This window comes from Zonotrichia leucophrys, chromosome 10, assembly GCF_028769735.1.
Source record: "Zonotrichia leucophrys gambelii isolate GWCS_2022_RI chromosome 10, RI_Zleu_2.0, whole genome shotgun sequence".
NCBI lineage: Eukaryota > Metazoa > Chordata > Aves > Passeriformes > Passerellidae > Zonotrichia > Zonotrichia leucophrys.
Genome location: NC_088180.1, coordinates 1,982,108 through 2,004,080, shown reverse-complemented (window position 1 = coordinate 2,004,080; position 21,973 = coordinate 1,982,108). Strand labels below are relative to the sequence as shown.

Sequence of the window (21,973 nt, the reverse complement as noted above, 5' to 3'; positions counted from 1 at the left end):
TGGGGTGCTCAGAGCCCCACATCCCACCGTGGAGGGGTGTCCTGACTGGCAGGGTCGGGGTGCTCAGAGCCCCACATCCCACCGTGGAGGGGTGTCCCGCTGGCTGCTCCTACCTCCAGCCCCGGCCGGCCCGGCCCAGCCGGGCTCCCAGCACGGCCGGGGCCCACAGCGGCCCCAGCGGCGCAGAGGAAGTGCCTGGGGGTGTTGGGGGTGCCACAGGCTTTGCTGGCAGGCGGAGGGGCTCGGGGGGCTGCTCCCCACCTTCCCACTTGGGTCCCAGTTGAGTCTCCCTTTAGGTGTTAAATGAAACAACAGTTTTTGCAGAATAGGTTTGAGGTTTGACGTTTTCGGGGTTCTCTGGGCCAGCTGCTGCCCCCAGCCCCGGTGTCAGACCGTTGGTGTTTATAGCTCGTTTCCATTGGCGTTGCTGTGTTGGGTTTCATTTCAGTCTTCCTGACTCTGCCCTTCTGTAAAGTGTACATTATTACCAAGTTCCTTGTTTTTTTATATATATATATATAAATATATATATATACAAACTGTACTCTTCTTGCCTTTGTACATTTAGGCAAGGAGGGAGAATAAATCTTTTTAAGAGACAATCACAAACCTGTGAGGGTGGCTTTTTCTTGCTGTTCCCCCAAGTCTGGTCCTTTATCCCTAAAGAGTGGCCAGTTATTTTTAGGGGTGGGAGAGGGGATTTTCCTGTCTCAGGCATCTGAGAAGGCTCCTGGTGCTCTCTGACCCCTGGATCCACCTCTGCCCAGCACTCATGGCTCTGGTGGGTGCTGCAGCTGAGCTCAGAGCTGGTAACTGGGGCAGAACCCCCTAGGGCTGAACCCCTGGGCACCAAGGGCCTGCCCTACACCATGGCCTGAGGGTTCAGGAGGTACAGGGCAGAGGCACCTTCCACACTTTCCAGAGGTGGTTTTGGAAGGCATTTGGTGATCTTGGAAATCCGCATTTGCCCTCCTTTACTTGAGGCAGGGCAGGAGAGGATTTGAAATTGTCAGAGGAGCACATGCAGTGGCACAGCCTCGCATCTCCAGCACAATGATGAGCTCAGATCAGCCTCACTGCAGCTCCTGTGACCAGAATCCTACATTTTACCAGTCAAATTTACCAGTAAGAAGCAGCAAAGTGGTTCCCATCCCATCAGCTGGGATGTGCCAGCCACTGGCACGTGCAGGGACACCCAGGAGGCACCCACCAGTCTTGGGCCAGAGCTGGGGCAGCTCCAGCCACAAGAAAGGATAAACTGCACCCCTCTCAAGGCAGCAGCAGCACTCAGCAGTTTCAGCCAGGAACACCCATTCCCAAGGGCTCCTCCTTCAGAGGACAGCCTGTTTGATTTTAAACTGGTAGAGGGTCTAATGCCCTGCTGGAAAGAGCAGAGCTCCTTTCCCTCTTGGCTTCATGGAGGTGAAATAGGGCAAAAGAGACCCAAATTTATGATTATTTATTCACACACACTCATATCCCAGCCCCACCTCTCCCTAACCACTCACCATGGTGGATATGGAATGATGCAGGTCCAGCTTCCCAGTAGAATCATCTGTGAAGGGCAAGGGCACAACAGGAACAATCCCACAAGGAGCCAGGCTGGGAAGAGCTGAGGGCACAGCCCTGGGGCACAGCCCAATTCCCTGCCAGAGAGAGCCAGCCCAGGGACAGGGACAGGGTGAGACATGACCTACTGCTGGCACCATGCCCCTTCCTGCAAAAGCCCCTGGGTGGGAAGAATATCCCAGCACCTGCCCCCACACAACCCTTTGGTTTGGCATCTCAAGCCTTGAGCTCATCCCTGTGGGAAGATGAGCAGGAGCAGAGCTGAGGGCTTGGGGTTACTCCAGACCCATCCTGGGGTGGATGGTAAAGGCAGGAGCTTTTCTTGGCTCTTTGGACCATCCCAGCCAGCATGGTGCAGGTCAGGAAACTGCTCCTCCCAAATAAGCAGCCCCAGGTGTGTCAAGTTCATCTGAATGCCCCTTTTATTGAATGCTGTGATAGTGTAGTGGGAACATGGAACAGGGTTAAGACTGCGTAAAACAAAAGCTGGAAGAGCAAGAAGTTTCAAAAAAAAAAAGGGAAAATAAAAAGGTTAGACCAGTTAAACCAGCATTGGAGTGGAGATGTATGGGGGGTTTAATGTAGTGTTAAAGGATAAACTTGAGTGTCTCCTGCACGGGCCCCACACCAAGGCAGGCTGTTTGTAAGGTCTTGAGTGGGACATGAAGGGGTCGTGTCCCAGCTGAGCCCACGCTGGGCGGGCAGGCGGCACCAGTGGGGGTCGGAGGAGTCCCGAAGGTGGTACCGACCCCGGGGCTCCCACACCATGCAGCTGCATGGGAAGAGCTCCTATGCCAGTTCATAAACATCTTCCTTTTCCTAGTGATGATTACATGTGTGATAGATAGTTCTCTAGGCAACATGTTTCAATGAGAGTCAACTCTGGGGGTACACAGCCCAATCTAACAATGAGAAATGCGCTTGCAGTCCAACAGAAGCTCTGCTTCCCTCTCCTCAGGAAAGGAGGTGGTCCTCTCTCCCCTCCACAGCATGTAGGGTCCCACTGGAGTTGCCCTCTGCAGCTATTCTTCGTCGGAGGAAGAGCTCTGATCCAGGGGGTACACCATGAACATCACGTCGGGCCGTGCCGGGACAGCGGGGTGGCCGGGCCGCACGATCTCAAAGCCCAAGAAGCTGAACGTCTTCAGGAGTGGAGCTGGCAAAGACAAGGAGATGTGTTACCACCAGGAATAACCCTCCTGACCTCTCCCTTGAGCCATCACTGTGTGGGACACCCTCTGAGTGCATCCACAGCTTCCTATGCAGAGAAGCACAGCCCTCCCCAGCAGGCTGTGGGTTTTTGTCTCCTCCTGTGCTCACTGCAGCTGCTCCTGAGTGTCAAGGGATTTTAGCTGTGCAGCTGAGCAGCTTTGTCCATGTTTCTCCTGCTATGTTTCTTCTATCCCCTGTGAGAAACAGCAATCACTGGTTGTGTGCCTGCACCAGCTGCACATCCCTGCTTTCCCAGGATGCGGGTGGCCATCCCAGAGGATTTGTCCAGGCCCAGCACCCCTTGAGCACCGAGAGAGGACAGACAGCAGCAAGGAGGAATCTCTTTGGGGACAAGGGTGACATTTGCTGTCTCCACAAGGAGGTGCTGGAGCTCAGTGGAAACTCCAGTCAGCTCTGCACAGGTCGGGGTGGGACCCCAGGAAAGCCACTCATGATCATTGCCTGTGGGAATTCCGAGTGGGGCAGCCCACACAGATCCAGTTCTGTGGCACCTGCCTGTGTCACTGAAGCAATGGCTGACCTGTGACAGTCACCCTTGCTGCAGTGTCCCACTCTGTGGCACCCTCGGGCAATCAGCTCCAGGACTCTGAGTGATAACACAGAGGAGCTCCTGAAGCTGTTTTCTGGCAGCAATGAATTCCAGCTGCACAGACAAGGACCCAGGATCTGACCACTCCAGAACTACAAACAACCCCTGGCATTGGCTGTCCCCTGTCCCCCCTCTGCAGGGGCCACCTACACAAGCAGTGCTAGTGGTGACATAACAGCCAGGACTTGATTTGGAAATTATTCTTGGCATGGTAATGAGGGATGATGACATCTTCCTGGGCTCAGCTCAGCTTTACTAAGGCCCTTCGTTTCGGAGAAGCCGGGACAGCTCGTGAAGCTGCAGAGTAAAATTAGAATTGGGGTTGGAATTACTGGCTGGGATACAGCCTGGCTCTGGTGGGATTTGCAGTGACACGTTCCCAGCCTGGTACATCCCCCAGCCCCCAGGCTGTAATCCCTCACCCAGCACGTCTATCTTTAGACCCTAATGCAGCCCCAAAGCTATAAGTATCTCAAGCTAGGGCCAGGATTACCTGTAAGCCTGGAAAGGACAGAAGTGCCAGGAGATCTTTAAAAAGCTGATGAATTTCAGGGCAACAGGCTCTAAGTGCTGGTTTTCTGTCTAGTAACTCCTCCCTTTCACCTTCCATGTCACAGCAGCCTGGTGCCAAACAGAGACTTCACTGCTCACCAAAAGGGGGAATATTAACTGACACTGGATGAAAAAATCACCCCAAATCATTGAGGAGCAGCATTTTGCACCAGAGTATTTAATGGCAGTGCAGCAAAGCAGATGAACAGAATCCCATGGAATCCCACACTGGTTTGGGCTGGAAAGGATCTTAAAGCTCATTGAATTCCATCCCACTGCCTGAGACAACTTCCACTGGACTAGGCTGCTCCAAGCCCTGTCCAGCACATCTGCTGGAGAAACCACAGCACTGCCTCACCCCTACCCTCCACACAAAACTATTCCTGTAGGAATTATGCACATAACAATCCCTGCACTGGGAGGGTCCCCTGGGATGACCAAGTTTCTTTACAGCCTCAGCAGCACCGTGTGGGATGTCAGGAGCAAACCCGAGCACAGACCAGCCCTCACCTCGATCTTCTCTGCTTTTTCTGAAGCAGATGAAGACATAGTTGACTTTCATTTTTTCTTCAGCAAATTCCAGCAGTGCTGACAACCTGCCAAGGAGGGAGAAGACAAAAGGACATGAGCTCTGGGAAGTCCTGTCCTGAGGAAGCCTCTGAGCATTATCAAATTATCAACTGTTTGGATGATTTCGGACACAAAGATTGTTTACAGCGCCCTTCCAGCGAACAATGGGTGCTGAAACAATGGGCTTCCTGCCCTGCAGATTCAAGAGCTGTCCTTGCTCCCAGTCAGGATAAGTTCCTGTCCTCACAGCCACAAACACCCTCCCCACCCGTGGTGCTTTGGGACTGAAGCTTTCGTGGTCAGGAAGCAGAATATTGCAGCTGCTCCCAGGCCAGGCTGCATTCCCTGGCAGTGCACATGGGGGCTCTGGGAGTTCTGTGCTTTTTGGGAAGGAAAACCGCCCAGCACCGAGCTCGTGGCAGGCAGAAAAGGAGAACAAACCATCCCCAGAGAACACGTGCACAGGCAAAGCCATTTCCTGAGCTGGATGGCACAGCTGCTGCCCCCTGAATCCTCGCTTCCTGCCTTTCCAGCTGGATTGTTTGTGCCACCTCGTGATGGAAGCGGTGCTGCAGGAACCCCTCTGCAGCCTCCAGGGTGGCTCACTGATCAACTGCTGTCACTCGGAACCGCTGGCGCTGCCACAGCAGTGACAAACAGGCCTTCACTCACTCCACATCTCAGCAACCAGCTGTCAGCGCAGAGCAGGAGATTAAATTTGCAAGGCTTCTGTTAATATGTTAATGAACTACTTTAATTATGGCTTCTGGCCTCTCCTCGGCTGTTTCACCCAGCTAAAAATAACCTGACAAAATTGCGCTTTAAGTCACAATGACAGTGGCAAATAAATCCCCTCCCAGAAGGACCCATTCCAGGGAGAGCCCAGAGATTTACAGGCCAACTGGAGAAACTACACAAACATTTATCTGGACTCAGAGGCAAATGAGACAAGTGTGAGACAGCAACAACACTGCCACTTCCTGAAGGTGCCCAGCCATGGGTTTTTCCTTAATGAGCTCGTGTCACTGAGGGATGAAGCCTGCTTGGAGATTTAGGAGGCGCTGAGGAATCCAGCAAAGCCACATCTCCACTGCAGCAGAGACCTCTGGCACAGCACTTGGCAGGAAGGAGCTGCTCTGGAAGCTGCATTTACACAAACTTCCCATAGCAGAGCTGTCTGGACAAAACATGACCGGATTCTGCCAAGAGAAAAATCAGAGCTCCTGGCAGAGCCCGGCACCAGGGCTCCAAGAGCAGATCCACCTACTGAGGAGGACAGCATCAATAGCATGGAGGGGTTTTTAGTTCCCTGAAAGAGAGGAAAATCTGCCAAGTGGCCAGCAGAAAAATAAAATTAAAAAGTAATAAAATATCAGAGAAAATCTTGTTGGCTTTCTATACCAAAGTATACAAAGATTCACTCTGCTCATTTACTGCTTGTTTTTCATTAGGCTTGGGACTCAAAAAATGTAACTCATCTGGAATATCACTGGGGGGGAAAATATTCCTGTGGAGGACTCCACAGACCAGGGAGCAGAATGTGCACAGACCAGAAAGCAGAGCTGCTATTGCACAGCCCATTTTCCCCACACACAGCATGGAATCCCAGGATGGTTTGGTTTGGAAGGGACCTTTAAACATCTCATTCCAACTCCTGCCATGGGCAGGGATACTTTCCACTAGACCATGTTGCTCCAGGCTCCATTCAACCTGACCTGGAACACTTCCAGAGATGAGGTGTCCATCCACAATCACTTATGTAACCCAAGTCCTGCCCTCCAGGAGCCATGGCTGCACCTTTGGGATGCAGAACTTACCCTTCTTTGCTTCCATCAGCTAATAATCCATCAGGGATTTCCACAAAGAGGCTCTGGTTTGAGAGCACTGCATCCCAGGAGGAGGTCTTCACCTCTGTGACCTTGTACTGGAAGTGGACAATGTGAGGCTTCCCTTCATGCACTGGGACATCTTGGCTAACAGTGATCTTCTCATCCTGGGAAAATGAAAAATGTAATGTCCTGAACAGCCAGAAGACAACTGGAGAAAGCAAATGCAAAGGAATAGTCTTAGGGTTTTACTGAGAAGAGGATTATGCTTTTCCCTTCTCCTTTTGCTGGCTCGGGGACACATCACACACTTCTCAGCCCTCAGAGGGATTTCTAGCCATGGTTTCCTGTTAAGGAATGTAATTTCACATATTGACATGATATTAAATTTCTGAGTAGAAGACTCCACTCCCTCACTGCAGGCTCCAGCCACATCTGGTGGTGCTTCAGGAACTGCCCTTCCAAGAACACAACTGGACCCAACACCCAACACAGAGCTGCTGCTACCACAGCCCAGCCAGGTTTGGTGCCTCCCCCATCCCCAACACAGCCTTTCTGTTCCAGGAGTGACCACAAATTGCTTTCCCAGATTTTATGGTTTGCCTCCTGGTGTAAGGGAGGAAAACACAGAGCATGGGGAAATTCCAGAGCAGATCTGAAGCTTCTGAGGAGGTCTCCTCCAGAGACCACAAATGCACATGTCCTTCCCCAGTCCTGCCCCATGAGGATGCCAAGCATGCAGATTACTTGGGATCAGCTCAGCAGTTCCTAGAAAACAATTCAGTGGTTAAAGCCCCATTCCTTCAGACAATTCCTGCAGGCACTTGGCTTGCCCAGTAATGATTTCCATGTTTCAGTGCAAAGAGCCCCAGTGAAAGAAGCAGAGCCCAGAGTTAACAGTGTTACTGCAGTGGAGCTGAATGTCCCCTGTGCTTGGTGACAGCTCCTGTGTCCCTCATGTCACAGGCACCTGGGCAGCTCTGAAACCTGGAGAGCCATGTGTTTGTTCCCCTGTCCTCAGCAGGTGGGTGGGCAGTGGTTCACTCCTCTGGGACATTGGGTGAGCACTGTCCAGCCTCCAGATATTTTATTTTAACATTCAGCAACTCCTTACAGGCTCCTCAAGCCACTGTCCCAGTGCTTTAATTCCTATTACCTCCTGTCTTCAAATAGATGTCCCTTGGTTTGACTGCTGTATGACAGAGCAGCCTCTGAGGACACTGACACTGGTGACAAAGTAATACCATGGGCAAACTGGGAGCTGCCTGGCCTCTGAAAGCTGAGCAGAGGAAGTTGCCTTTCATTGAAAGCTCACAAAGCTGAGCTGGAAAACAAGCTTACACTTCACCAGAATAAATATCCTGTAGGAAACAAGTTTATTCATTGAGTTTGAAGGAAGCCTGAGTGGCTGAGTGCACCAAGAAATGCACTGAGAGTTGTTCCAATGAGGTCAAGTTGTGGCTGTGATGGAGCCAGCACAGAGGGGCAGGGCTGAATACAGAGATTTTTACAAAAAACAAATCCAAGGGGCTTATGTGTATATCCTTCAGCAGTGACTTTACAGGACCCTTTACAGGTCTTGTTTCAGTGCAGAAAGCGTTTCTGTTCCAGAAAACATCCTTCTCTCCAGAAAAACTCACAGCTCTTCCCATGCTCACAAAAGTCAAACTGGGTGAGGAAGGTAAGGGAAGCAGGCTGGGATTGCCACATGGGAGGTGTGGCACTGCCATAGTGAAGGGAAAAGCATTCTGAGCCATTTGGTTCAGAACTTCCTTGGCACCAGAAGTTGTGTCCAGTGCCCTAAACCCAGTGAGATTGTTCCACTGAACCCCCAGGAGCCAAAGGCACAGGACCACAGGGATTAGCAGAACCAGCTCCCCTGGTTCAGTGGGAATTAGGTTTACACAGCCTGGCTGGGCCAGCTGACACTTTATTTCTAGGCATCCAGAGATGCTGGGGAAGAGAAAAACTCTGTGGGCTGCAGCAACAACAGCCCAAAATTCTTTGGAAGCTGCTCAAAGCAAAATCCTGTTTACACAACAAGCACTCGGTTTTAGCTCACCGTGGAAAAATCCCCACAGAAATTCCCCCTGCCACGTTCCTGTGGACAAAACCCTCTGCCACCAGAGTGGATTTTACTCAGCTGCCCACACCCTGGCTCCTCAGCCCTGCAGCTCCATTTCAGCAGAGCAAAGCTGCAAGGAGCACTTCCACTTGGTTCCAATTCACCGAGCACAAGATTTCCCAGCCCTGCTCTGCTCCTCAGATGTCCCAGGAAGGATGGGGGGAGGCCCTGGTGTGTTGGCAGGGTCAGAGGAAGGATGTTAAAATCCATTCTGGCCAAGGGGCTGCAGAAAGCTGTGGAAGCCCTCACTGCTGCCCTGTGCTGCACCTGCAGGGCACATCTCAGCTGTGCAGCACCCACACCACTCACTGTGGCATTCCCAGCTCCAGCAAGACTCCCTGGATGGAGAGCTGAGCTTAAAGTCTCTTAACACAAAAATTCCAACATTTAAAATGATCCCAAACTTATGGCAATGGTGTATCTGAGTGCTGCTGGCAGAGGCAGGTGTGTTGAGAAAGGTCATCCCTTGGACTGGAACAGCTGATACAGCTGGAAAAAGGACTTAAACTTTCAGATCCAGATGCCTTTGCAGGTCATGCTGGCTGGAAAGCTGAGCTGCTGTAAGTGCAGCACTGCCAGACTGAGCAGGTGATCAGAATCCAGTCACCACCCCAAGGTGTGACACACCTCAAATCCTGGGGTCACTCCTGGGCCCCTCATTCCAGGACAGACATTGAGGGGCTGCAGCACAAATCTGATGAGGAGCAGCTAGGAGGGCTCAGCCTGGACAAAAGAAGGTTCATGGGGGCCCTTCTTGCTCTCCACAGCTCCTTGACAGGAGGGGCAGCCAGGGGGGAGTCGTGCTCTGCTCCCAGGGAACAAGGGGTGGGATGAGAGGAAATTACCTCAACCATTTCCAGGCCAGAGCAGGTTGGGTATTAGGGAAAATGTTGTCACTGAAAGGACAGTCCAGGCCTGGCAGAGGCTGCCCAGAGAAGTGGAATCACCATCACTGGAGGGGTTTAAAAGCCCTGTGGATTTGGCACTTGGGGACATGGATTAGTGGTGAACATGGGCAGTGCTGATGGAACAGCTGGACTCAATGACCTTAGAGGGTTTTTCCAACCCAAACTATTCCATGATTCTTTGCTACAGAAGGGGCTGATTTTCTGACAGATTCTGCTAGTTTTAGTCAAACAATCCAGGAGGAATTCCATCCATATTTCTGGGATGCAGCTATCTGGATGACATCCCCCCTGCCTACACACCACTGCCAAAATCTGTGCAAGTTTGGGGCTATACTGGAATAAAACACTCCAAAGTCCCCAAATCATGATTCCTTCCACCTTCCTCCTCCATGCTGAGCCCATTTTCTGCCTCTGGGCCTTGCCTGGTGCACACACAAGGCTTGGCAAAGCTGGGTGGAGTTCAGGCTGCAAGGTCCCATTTCCCACCCAGAGGGGATTCATTATTTGTCTGAGCCCACCTGAAGCTGTTTTTGTGAAGAAAGCCCATTGTGCAGCTTCTCTGGAGTTTGTACCCCCAAACATCTGTGACAATTCACCTTGAGCATTAAACTGATGGGATCTTATCACTGGAGGCTCAGAGGTTGACATTTTGCAAGGTGAGGAAAGTGCTGAAAACTCACCAAAGGAAACTCTGAGAGCAACCAGGAGCTCTGTGATTCTCTCAGGAACTCCCAAGGGAGTCTTTGGGAGCTGTGGCCCAAAAGGGTCTGTATCTTTCCATCAGGTGACGTCTGTGTGCCGCCCACAGGTTAATTAAAATCAGGTCTAACACCTCTGACAACAGCCAAATCTGCAGGGTCAGCAGAAATTCAGCCTGCCTCATCTGCAAGGAAAAGCAGCCCTTGTCCCAGAAAGGAGAGAGCTGTGAGCCAAGGCACACAAATCACTCCACAGGAAGGAGCAGCCAGGTCTCCTCATTGGGAAGGAGAGGTCCCGTGGAATGAGGAGGAACACAAAATGAGACAGCTGCAGGCCTGCAGACACAAACCCTTGCTGATCCTGCCTGTGCTCATGTTCTAGGAGCAGCCCTGTCTGGGAGCTGCCTCTCCCATCTGCACCTGGGTTCAGGCAGCTCCCAGGCCCTGAGAGCTTCACCTTCCAGAGCAGGGGGCAGCAAGGAGCTTATCAACCCTCCCTTGCTGCATTTCACCTTTCTGCTTCTCACTTCCTTTCTCTGCCAGGCATTTCAGAGCCCCTTTCACGTTTTGATAATGCAGGCTCCACGTACAATAGCTGCAGCAGGCCCCTGGGGACAGCCTGGTGAATGATCTGCTGCACAATGGGCTCTCATTTCTTAATAAACAGGTGATATTTAAGCAGCAGAGACCTGAACAATTACCTGTTCTCCCACTTATTATCTCGGAATTCTTTGCATTTATTCCCACCAGACTGTAGAGCTGTAACAGAGGCACAGGTGAATGTTTAGAGGTTAAATGTATCTCACCTTATAAATCAGAGCTGAAAGAGAAGGATCCCTGCCACCCCCTCGCCCACCGGGGATCTTCGACAGTGGGTGAGGGGCATCAGGAGCACCACAGAGGCCCTGGAACGATGTGCCTGCAGCACTGCAGCTGGGGACAGTTACTCAAAGGTAAAATACTACTGCAAGAAAAACAGAGAGAGAACACCCCGTTACATTAGCAGGCATCGTGTTTTGGAGGCTCAAACCCCCACATCATTTGTATCCTTGCTCCTCCACAGCACCCAGGTGTCAGCACAGAAACCACCCACTGCCCCGGTGGCACCAGAACCCCCAGGGTGTTTTGTTGGGAATGGAGGAGGGGCCAGAGCCAGGAACCCAGAGAGTGCTGAGCAACCTCATGCTAATAAGGGAGCCCTGGAAGGCTGCCAGGAGCAGATGGCTGGGAACACATGACCAGATGAGCACACATTTTCTAGAGGCAAATATCTACAAATAGATCAACAGGGCCTAGGAGGAGAAGGTTTAAGTTTCACATTTTCAAAGCCAGGAGAAGTGAAAGGGTTGGTTCTTCAGTATGCTCCACAACATCCATGGCAATATTTTCACACACACATGAAGCACCATGCAAGCATCCTCCACCCCACCCTAAAAATTACAAGTTCACCCCAGGAACTACTTTGAACAGCAAGAAAACACATTTCCTTTGCAGTTTCCAGGTTTGTTTGGAAGTTCTACACACAGTCCTCCAGAATTGCTTTGGACACTTTAATACCTGCTCTGGTTTTTAGGAAGCTCATCAAAGCAAATTATTTTACTTCTGGAGCCTTGGTTCCTCTCTCAGCACCACAACAGCTCTGTGCCCAGCAATGTTCCTTTAGCACAGCCCTTCCCAGTGCTGCCATTCTGAAACACAGCAGCACAAAGCTGTGGAGGCACCACCAAAACAACACACTGAGGGGGGGTTTGTGAGCACAGAGCCAGCAATGAGGCTGGGAGGATAAATTCTGCAGCTGTTCTGACAGCCACTGTCTGCCCTGAAACTTCTCACTTGAAGTGATTCCCAATGCAGTGTTTTTCCACTCTAATCCCTGTCCACGAGGCAGACAGGCTTAAGTATCCAAACAGAGCTGCACTGTCAGAACCACCTCAGATGCACAGAAACAGGGAATCAGTCTGGGCTGGGCTGGGAGGGACCTTAAAGCCCTCCCAGTCCCACCTTCCACTGGACCTGGTTGCTCCAAGCCCCATCCAACCGGCCTTGTCACTTGCCTGTGCCAGCTGCAAACAAACTACTACAGGTTGGCATTTCTGAGTGCCAAAAACAACTCACAAACGCACAAGGCAGAATTCACCACGGATCTCTGCTTACCACCTACCACCAAAGCCATCTTTCTAAAGGAAACACTGATATTTTCCTGCACATACTCCCTCCCCCAGGTTTGCTAGAGGGGCACTGGGGCAGCATTGCCATGTGCTAGAGCAGGCAGCTCTTGGAGAAAAAGCAGTTTAAATACACCAGGAGATGTCTGGGAGCAAAGCAGGGTGTTGTGTGCTCCCTGCTGTGCCTGGGGCTATCAATGGGCCAGTGTGTGCTCAGTAGTAGAGGATGTCGAGAGGATGACAAAGCACTTTGTGCCGTCCCCACCCCCGAAAGCTGTTGGCAGCTTTGTTATTCCCTTCCCTCCTCCCTCTAGCCTCCAGCCAACAATGTACTATTGATAGCTCTTTGCAACTTGCGGCCAAGGCATCGAGAAACTGGATAATGAAGTGGAGTTGTGGGAAAAAAAAAAAAAATTAAAACAGAGAGGCAGCCAAAGACACTTCCCGGTTTCACTTCCTCTGGCACATGCAGAAGTCAAAACACCAGCCCCCTTCAGCTGCTGCCTGTACACCTCCACCATCCTCCCCCAAAATCGGGGTCCCTGCACACCACCACGACCCCCACCAAGGATTGGGGTTCTGAGAGCAGCACCCTCAGGGAAGAGAGTGCAAAAAAGGGCTTTTGCTTTCTCCAGCTGTGCTTCAGCTCACTGGGAGGAAATTCATGCAAACACCCAACAGCATCTGATCCCTACATCCATCCTCGCACAAACTCTCCCCGACGTCTGCTTGTAGCTTAAAAGTTAGGCTTGTGCTCCCTTCTGACGTCTGTCCTCCTTGGAGAAGCTGCTTTCCTGCTGCTTGGTAGAAATAAGGATGCATTTAGATCACCAAGGCCTTTCCGTGGAGGAACTCCTCCTCTGTGCCCTGCCCGAAAGGGGAGCTGGAAGTCGATGTTAAGCTCTCAGCTCTCATCCCGCGGGTGTAATTTTAACTCACTAAGCTCCCAGCGATCCCAAGCCCGTGCCCTGTCCCTGGGAAGTGCAAAGGGCAGCTCAACAACTTCAAAACCCCATCATCGCTGCTCCTGGCACACAGAGCCAGGCTGGGAGCACCACCAGGGGCTGAAATCGACACATTTCCTTGTGTTTTGGGGGTTTCATTTGTTTGGAACACTTAGACCAGATGGAAGGATCTAGAGAGCTCTCCTGACGTTGGAGAAATGACTGTTTTGTTTGTTTTCCTTTCTGCCCCTTCCCTAAACAGGCGCTGGAGATGCAGCTGCACCTGAATAATAATAATACTAATAACAACAATAGTAGTAAAATTGATTATTACTATTATTATTGCTGGACGTATATCCAGGAGCCTGATTTGAGGACTAAATTGTAAATAACCATCTGATGAACACAGCACAGCTCAAGCATCTCCCACACAGGCAAAGGGCAAGAACCGAGGCTGCCCCACACGCATCCTCTGGGCTCTTATCGGCCACAGGGGCGCAGGAAATGACACTCTGGGGACTCCAAACAAGGAACACACACACAGGATAGATCGGTCAGCTGAGAAAAACACACAGATGCTGCAAGTTCGTGCCTGGAAAAGCACCTTCCTCCAGGCTGAGAGGCGCGGGGGGCGCGGGGAGGGAGCGCTCGGACCCCACCGCGGCCGGGGCTGCCCAGCGAGGGGTGCTCAGGCCCTGGCGAGCCCAGACCCACCCCCAGGGGGTTCCTCCGGGGGGAAGCAACGCCTCTATGGGGATTTTAAACGAGAAAAGGCGGAGCGGCCTTCCCCCGTCCCGCGGCCTCCCCGCCGCCTCAGCGCCCGCCCGCGCCCCAGGCCCGCCCGCCGCCGCCGCGCTGAGGAGCGAGGGAGGGCGGGGAGCGCGCTGCACACCTGTCCTGGGTGTTTATCATGGTGCGCTCGTTCCGGTGCGGCTGACGGTGGCTATCGGCGCTGCTGGTGCTGGTGCCCGGCTGGCTGTGCCCCGCTTATCCCCTCCTGCTCCGCTCGGCGCCGCGCTCCGACTGACCCCGCGGGCCCGCGCGCCGTCACGCCCCCCGCGCCGCGCGCCCCCGGCCCCGCCCTCGGCCCCGCCCCGCGGCGCGCGGGCAGCCTTGGAACGGCCGCCCCAAACAAAGGCGCGCGCCCGGCCGCGCCCCCGCCTCGCCCCGCCCCGCGCCCGCGACGTCACCGCCCCGCGCGGGGGCGCGCGCCTGCTGCGTTCCTGGAGGGGCTGAGGGGAGCGCGCCTGTGAGCCCTGGCTTGCCACAGGCTCCTCCTGGTCACCCGCAGGGCCCCGGCTCTGTCCCGACTCCTGGCTGTGCCCAGGCTCCTCCTAGTCACCCACACGGCCCCAGCTCTGCCCAGGCTCCTCCTAGTCACCCACAGGGCCCGAGCTCTGCCCAGGCTCCTCCTGGTCACCCACAGGGCCCCGCTCTGCCAGCTCCTCCTGGTCACCCACAGGGCCCGGCTCTGCCCAGGCTCCTCCTGGTCACCCACAGGGCCCCGGCTCTGTCCCGACTCCTGGCTGTGCCCAGGCTCCTCCTTGTCACCCACAGGGCCCCGGCTCTGCCCTCTGGCTCCTCCTGGCCATCCCCAGGGTCCTGGCTCTCCCCTCAGGCTCCTGGCTCTCTTCATGATCTGGTTCTCCCCAGGGTCCTGGTTCTCCCTTCAGGCTCCCAGCTCTCCTCATGGACTAGCTCTCCCCAAGGTCCTGGCTCTCCCCTCAGGCTCCTGGCTCTCCTCATGGTCCGGTTCTTCCCAGGGTCCCAGTTTTCCCCTCAGCTCCCTGCTCTCCTTGGGCTCCCGTTTATCTCCTAGGTCTTGGTTCCCCCCATGGATTCCTGGAGCTCCGCTCAGACTCCCCATTCTTCTGGGGCTCCCGGTTCTCCCCCAACACCCCTGTGGGGCAGGTCTGGGATAGTGACAAGGCCCAGGCAGGAACAGGGGCACAGGTGGCGGGAGGAGAGGTTGGGGAACAGGGCCAGGGAATGGGTAGCAGAGCCACGTAGAAGAAGCCACTGGTGCAGAGGTAATTGGGAAGAGATTCCTCCCTGTGAGGGTGGGGAAGCCCTGGTACCCAGGTTGCCCAGAGAAGCTGTGGCTGCCCCATCTGTTGAAGTATCCAAGGCCAAGTTGGACAAGGCTTGGAGCAACCTGGGATAGTGGAAGGTGTCCCAGCCCATGCAGAGGGGTTGTAACTAGATGGGATTTAAGGTCCTTTCCAACCCAAACCATCTCCTGACATGATGATTTTATATCCTGCTTAAAAGTATGTTGCTGGTGCATAAAATGTGGCCTGGGATACAACAGGTAAGTAGGAGCCAGTGTCAAGATTGAACACATGGAAAACAGAATGTGGAGCTGCCCATGACAGGGTTCTGCAGGGCTTTTGGTATCATGTATCCATGAGAGAAAAGAAGTCACACAGCCAAAGATGAGGCTCCTGGAGAACCAGGCGCATGGAAGAACTTGTGGGCTTCAGTCCTGCAAGAGATCTTGGTGGGTGCTGAGCCTTCACGTGGGGTCAGGGACTGAGCATCCCTCTGGAAGAGAAGCTCTGGAGTCCCTGTGGCTGCCAGCACAGCCCCAGGGTTGGAGCCCTGCAGGGTCTCACACCTGGGCACGGCACAGGCAGCTCCTGAGTGGCACCTGCAGCAGCCTGGGGTGCCAGCCCCAGTGGGCTCTGGGTGCTCACAAGCATCCCTGGGCTGGTGCTTCCCAGTTCCCAGTGCAGCGGTGCTGCCCCTGGCTCGGCAGGAAAGGACCAGATGTTCTGCAGAAAGCTGGACATCAGCCAGGGCCCAAGTTCAAACAGAGCCCATTAAATGGCCTTTCCCCCCTTCCTTCGCATTTCCAGCCCTGCTTGAAGCCCTGATTCTATTTATAATGCCCAGGAAAAGCGAACTGAGACTTTCCCACAGTGCCGGCTTCTCAGGCGATTGTTGTTTGGGAAGCTGGAATGTACATAGTATTATTTTTGCATCTCCCTGGGAAGGCTTTTTATTTTTTATTGCGTGTCACTGCGCGTCCCCATCTGTGCTGAGGAGGAGAGTGTGTGAAGCACAAGGTGCCTGGTGCTGCTCACAGCTCTCCAATGCTCTGCCACTGCTGGCTGAGGGGTCTGTGCCCATGAGCCCACCAGGGAGGGTGCTGGGAGCACTGAGAGGTGTCCTGAGGATGGAGGCCAAAGAGGGGCATTGCCCTCAACAAATAGCCCCTCTTTGTTTCAGTGCCAAACCCTAGGAGCACCCAGCACCCATGATTTTGGCAGTGAGAAGAGCTGTTGCACCGTATTTTTGGACAGTTTCTTTTTGCCACAGCCAGTCTGAGGAAGGACAGACTCCTCCAAATAGCTTTACTCTGTCACACTGGTTTCTGGGGTTGACTGTCCCAAACTCTAGATGCAAAACAGATGCAATCTGCAACCTCTCTGTTTTAGAAGCTTGCAAACACTAATTGAGCATCTCCCTAATTATTGTGATGAAATGTGGACTGTGTAGCTCCTAAAAAAACTATGGACAGAAGTGATCAGTGATTCCCAGCTATTTAAAAACGTTGTTAGAAATGTGTCATTCAGAACTTTCTAGGGCTGGACATGTACCTGGGGATGTAATTAAGTTTTCAACAGTGCCTTTTCATCCCCCTTCTATGACTGATCCTCCTTTTAAGGTGAGGATCTTGTTTTCCTAAGGAAAAAACAAAAATGAACCCTGCCAGAGAATTTTGTTTTCATACCTCAGTCCCAACCCTTCTGCCAGCTCGTTCTTCCTGTGCTGACATGTCTGTGTCTGTTACAACCAAAACAGCACCAGGAGCATTCCTGGGATTTTGGTTCCCTGTGTTTTGAGGTGAGCTGTGCATAAATCCCCTAAAGCTGGCCCATCAGTGCATCTGGAATTGTCTTGAGAGCCCACCTGTAAATCTGCAAGGTGGGTTTTAATTGTTTGAACAGTCAAATTAAAATGGTTGGTGTCCCTCACCTGTGTCTTCGATCTGCTTCACGTCTGTAACAACAAATGAGGTTCCTTCCAAACCGTGCTGATCATTTTCTGCTCTCCCTTTATATTTCCAGCAGGATGACTTGATTTCCTGGCAGACCTGCCTGGAGCTGAGGGTCAGGTTTAAGGCATGCTGCTGACATCAGTGGCTTTCTTTTTTAATGAGCTTTGTCAGAATTCGTTCTTTAGCCATTAAGTGGTGCCAGCGTGGAGTTCATGCATGAGCTGAGCTGAAACCTGCTCGGTGTGAATTAGTGATGAGGGAAAAGGAGGTCAGGGAACTTCTTGTTTCAGGGAATGGTGATATCTGGTGTGTCCAAGGCCTGGAACCAGGGAATGGGCAGAAGAAAACTTAGAAATCATGACAAGGGATGAATTGCCACTGCTGTGCTCTGAGGAGGCCTTGTCCCTCCTCATGCCAGTGGGTGTGATCAGCACCAAGCAAAGGTGGGCAGCCTGAATTTGGGTGGCATTGGGAGGAGCTGGATGGTGTCAGGGGGATGAGCTGGTGATCTGACATGATGGCTCACCATGAGAGGGGTCTGTCACAAACTTGTGTCATTGATGAGCCCTGTGGGCCAGTGTCAATGCCTTTGGAAAGGGCTCTGCTGGTAGGATGGGATGGCCATGGGGAACACATGCCAGAGCAAACCCCTGACTGTCCCTCCAAGCAGTGAGTGTTGGAATGTGTTGCCCTGAAGAGGCAGAGGGGTTTCACTGTCAAGCACTGAAAAACCAGGCAGTTCCTCCACCTGTGGTGATGTGGCACAACAGCACCTGGGGATGGGGTGTGATGGAGAAGGTGATCCATGGGGAGTGATGGAGAAGGTGATCCATGGGGTGTGATGGAGAAGGTGATCCATGGGGAGTGATGGAGAAGGTGACCCATGGGGAGTGATGGAGAAGGTGACCAAGGGAGTGATGGAAGGTGTCGGGTGTGATGGAGAGGTGATCCAAGGGGTGTGATGGAGAAGGTGATCCATGGGGTGATGGAGGGTGATCATCGGAGTGATGAGGGTGATCCATGGGGAGTGATGGAGAAGGTGATCCATGGGGTGTGATGGAGAAAGTGATCCATGGGGTGTGATGGAGAAGGTGATCCATGGGGTGTGATGGAGAAGGTGATCCATGGGGTGTGATGGAGAAAGTGATCCATGGGGTGTGATGGAGAAGGTGATCCATGGGGTGCAGAGGCTCCAGCCAGCCAGGAACGTGTGCATGGGAGGCTCAGGCACACAGCGCCCGGCTCTGGACTGCGTCAGCCGAGCTGGCAGTGAGAATATCTGTGGCAGCTGGGGTTTGCTCCAGAGGTCACTTCTCCTTGGCCAAAATAAATACTTCTGTGATTCCCTGTCCCTGTTTCCACTGCCTGTAGCTTCTCTGCATCATCCCCGCTGCTCTGTGCTCAAAGCTCTTTTCCTTGGTGTTTGTGGAGTACGACACACTCCAGGGTACTCAGTGCAAGGTCTGGTGGGTGGCACAAAGAGACAAAAAAGGGATAAAATCAAGGACAAATTGATAAAAAGGAGCATACAGAAAAGCCTTGTGTGGTGGGGAGGTGCCTTGCTGCTAGCATTTGCACAAGTGAATCCAGCCAGGGCTTTGTATTGATTCCTTTAAAAGCTCATTCAATTATTTTTACAATGAGCTCATCTTTCCTGGCACATCCTTTCTCCCTGTGCATTCCATACTGGCATGGCAGGTGTTGTTCACCACATAGAAGCTGGGAACAGCAGCTTTGCTACTTATCCCTGGAGAAGAAGAGGTCTTATCTTGGCTGCTTGTAGGCACTGTGTGAGGTGGGATGGATGGAGCTGGAGGTGTTTGTGATGGAGCTGCCTGAACTTTGCCAAAACAGGGCCTGTGCGCTGCCTCTGAGCAGTGGGACTTGCCCAAAAGCTGGTTTTTTGTGGTCAATACTTTAGGAAAAGCTCCCATGAACAGAGGTGGAGTTGTGGAACAGACTGGGTGGTGTGTTGGGACATGATGAGGAGCCACTGCTACTCCAGCAAAAGTCCAAAAGGCCTCTTAGAGTTGTGTTTTTAAGGCCACAAGCTGACTGCTCACTGCAAGGACAGTAAAAATCAAAGTCTTGTGTCTGCCCATGGCATTCACAGTACCTGAGTGAGGCTTCTTAGAAATTTCACATGACAGGAACTCAGAACTGTCTTGGGAGAGCTTGTTTTGTGTCTTTCCTCTTAACCTATGGCTGTTTCATAAAACAGGAAATCTTGAAACCCCCAAATCTGGAAATCTGGAGTCCCTGCAGATCTGAAATCCTTAAAGTGCTGCCCCAAAGCTCCCTGAGCAGAGGGTGCTCCCTGGTGAGGTGACACCAGCAGCACCCAAAGCCTCACTGTCCCTTCATGGTCAATTTAAGGAGTGAACCAAGGAGTGGGTCCATGGATCTGACACAGGAGCTTGGTTCCATCCTCAGGAGCGACTCGTGTCGAGCCTTGGGGATGCTGCAGGGCAGCACCAGTGGTTCAGGGCTGAGGGTTCACCCCCAGCTGCAGAGCTCCTGTCTGCTCACACCTCCTGTGCTGGTGCTGAAGCCGTTGGAAACACAGAGCCAAGAAGCTCAAGGACCTGTCCAGGCAAAACACCTCCTTTTGCTTTAATAATTTTGTTTTTCTCAATTCTACACCCCCATAATAATGTGTCCAGGCCTGTTTCACTGTACTGCTTCACTCAAAGGATTCATTCTGAGATCCAGATATTTCTAGAACGTGATCATGCCTCTGTCCCATCCTCTGCAAAAAAGGTAGTGTTGTTTCTCTCTTTCCATGCCACACATGCAAACATGGATTTTGCCAGCTGGGTTTGGGGATGCAGAACTCCCTGCAGAACACCCAGAACTGTGTGGATTCTTCCTCTCTGTGCCTTGGTGTGTGTGAGATATGTGTTGGACACATTTCTGTTCAGTTCAGTTGGATTCATAAAGCTCCTGTTTTTGCAGCCCCACAGGAATTTGCAGGCTCAGTGAAATTGCTGGGGGCTCCCTGCAGAGGCTGGCTGGGTGTTAGCCCTCTGCATCATCTGCAAGCAGAGGGAAAGGGCTGATGGAAGAGAATTTTTCTGCAAAGCTGCATTCCCTGCTCCAGCTTCTGGCTCCTGTCAGCAGCTGCAGCGTGTTAAAATCTGTATTAAAATCTGAGCACCCATTGGTTTGACTACAGCATCCCAGAATTCCCATTTTCCGGTCAAACCAGCACAACCACCAGCCAAGGTGCTGCTATTCCTCAGGTTGCTCATTTTATGGAAATGAGCTCCTCTATAATACCCAAATAGTGTTAAAATTGTCCTCTGGATAGTTTTATTGTGAATATCTTTGTTTGTAGGTTCTTGTCTCCTTGCATTTCGTGCTTTTTGGTCTAATGTACATTCTTCCAAGTGATGCAGCTCACTTATTTATTCACAATATGCTAAATATCTTAATCTAATATAAATTTAGGATCCTTTCACGTTCCAAACCCACCAAATATGCCTTTCCCTGTGATTCAAAGTTACTGTGGTTTTGGATTTTTTAAGATTCAATTAATTTACTTTTGTAAAATTACATTCTTTGTTTGAATCTTTTCAAGAAACCACTGCTTGGGCACGCAGAGGGAGAGAAAAATCTTGGATTCTGGAGGAGTTGAAAGTTTAATTTAGGAGGGGCAGTTTGGGAGAAGAATAAGCAAAATGCCATGAGCTCTTTTACAGACAAAGGTCTACACAACCATCATAGAAGACTCAAAAGCTCAAAACTCCCATCACCTGAAACTCTGGGGACAAACTGAAAGTAAAATCAAGGTTCCTCATGCAGTTTCCTGTTACAATAGATGATGAATGACTTGGTTTTACCTCACAAAGATGACTGCAAATCTTTTGAGGGTGGTTGGCACATATCCATAGCAAGCTCTGTGTGTGTGTGTGTGTGTGTCTGCCTGGGAGCAGGGAACAGCTGGGAAGGTTCTGTGCTTTCATGAGGTAGGAGAGGAGGATCTTTCACTCTCAGAGCTCCTGTGAGTGTTTGTGGGTGCCTGCAGTGGTATTTTGTGCTCCTCTGCCTGTTGGGGCTTATGGCAGGGGTGTGTTCTGAGTGTGGCTTTGCAGTATTGTTAGAACTGCTCTGGGACACAGGCTGAGGGTTTGTCAGCTCAGAGGGTGGCCACATGCCAAACCTTTTCATCCCAATCACCTTGCAGCTCTCCTCGTCCCACGGAAGTGTTATTGCAACACAGCTTTGCTCAAAGAATGGAGAGGAAAGAAACAAGAGGGAGGCAGGAAAAGGGCCTCCCAGGCTTTGCCTGTGATTTGGGACAGGAACACCTCTGAGTAGCAGGTGACTCCAGCTGGATTCATCCTGGTGTGTTGACCCCTAAGAAATCAAATGTTTGTCTTCAGGAGCCCACAGCTAAACAGAGACCTCCCTCCTTCAGGAGAGCCAAACAAGGTGCAGACTGGGCTGTAATTGTCACCATGTGCAGGGGCAGCCTCCTGTCCTGGAGCTCCAGCTCTAACCTCCAAGTGATCCTAAGCTCCAGAAAATCTAATTGTTTTGCAAGAATAAACTTGAGAACATGCCCATCAAACAGCTGAGTCAGGGATTCATGAGCTGCCATCTGGAGTGCTCTGGAACACTGATAAAAACCTTCCCAAGACAGTACATGGAGACCATTCCCAAATCAGCTTCTGGATAGCTTTCAATTCTGCCATGTGTGTGATGGGTCTGTGTGCAACCTACCTAAGACAGATTCCTCTACGAGCTCTGGTGCCCAGTCTGAGCAAGAAACATTGCTGCTCCCTGCAC

General features: G+C 52.1%; 1 protein-coding gene across 1 annotated transcript; it reads right to left on the bottom strand.

Annotated features, from left to right (window-relative positions):
• Positions 1–1,968: 1,968 nt before the first annotated feature.
• OAZ2 (ornithine decarboxylase antizyme 2) lies at positions 1,969–14,239 on the bottom strand. The gene is given in 6 exon segments (XM_064721806.1): positions 1,969–2,725; positions 4,454–4,539; positions 6,331–6,506; positions 10,877–10,957; positions 10,959–11,034; positions 14,072–14,239. Coding segments are annotated over 6 exon segments (573 nt in total). The 5' UTR covers positions 14,092–14,239; the 3' UTR covers positions 1,969–2,591.
• Between the last annotated feature and the right edge of the window lie 7,734 nt (positions 14,240–21,973).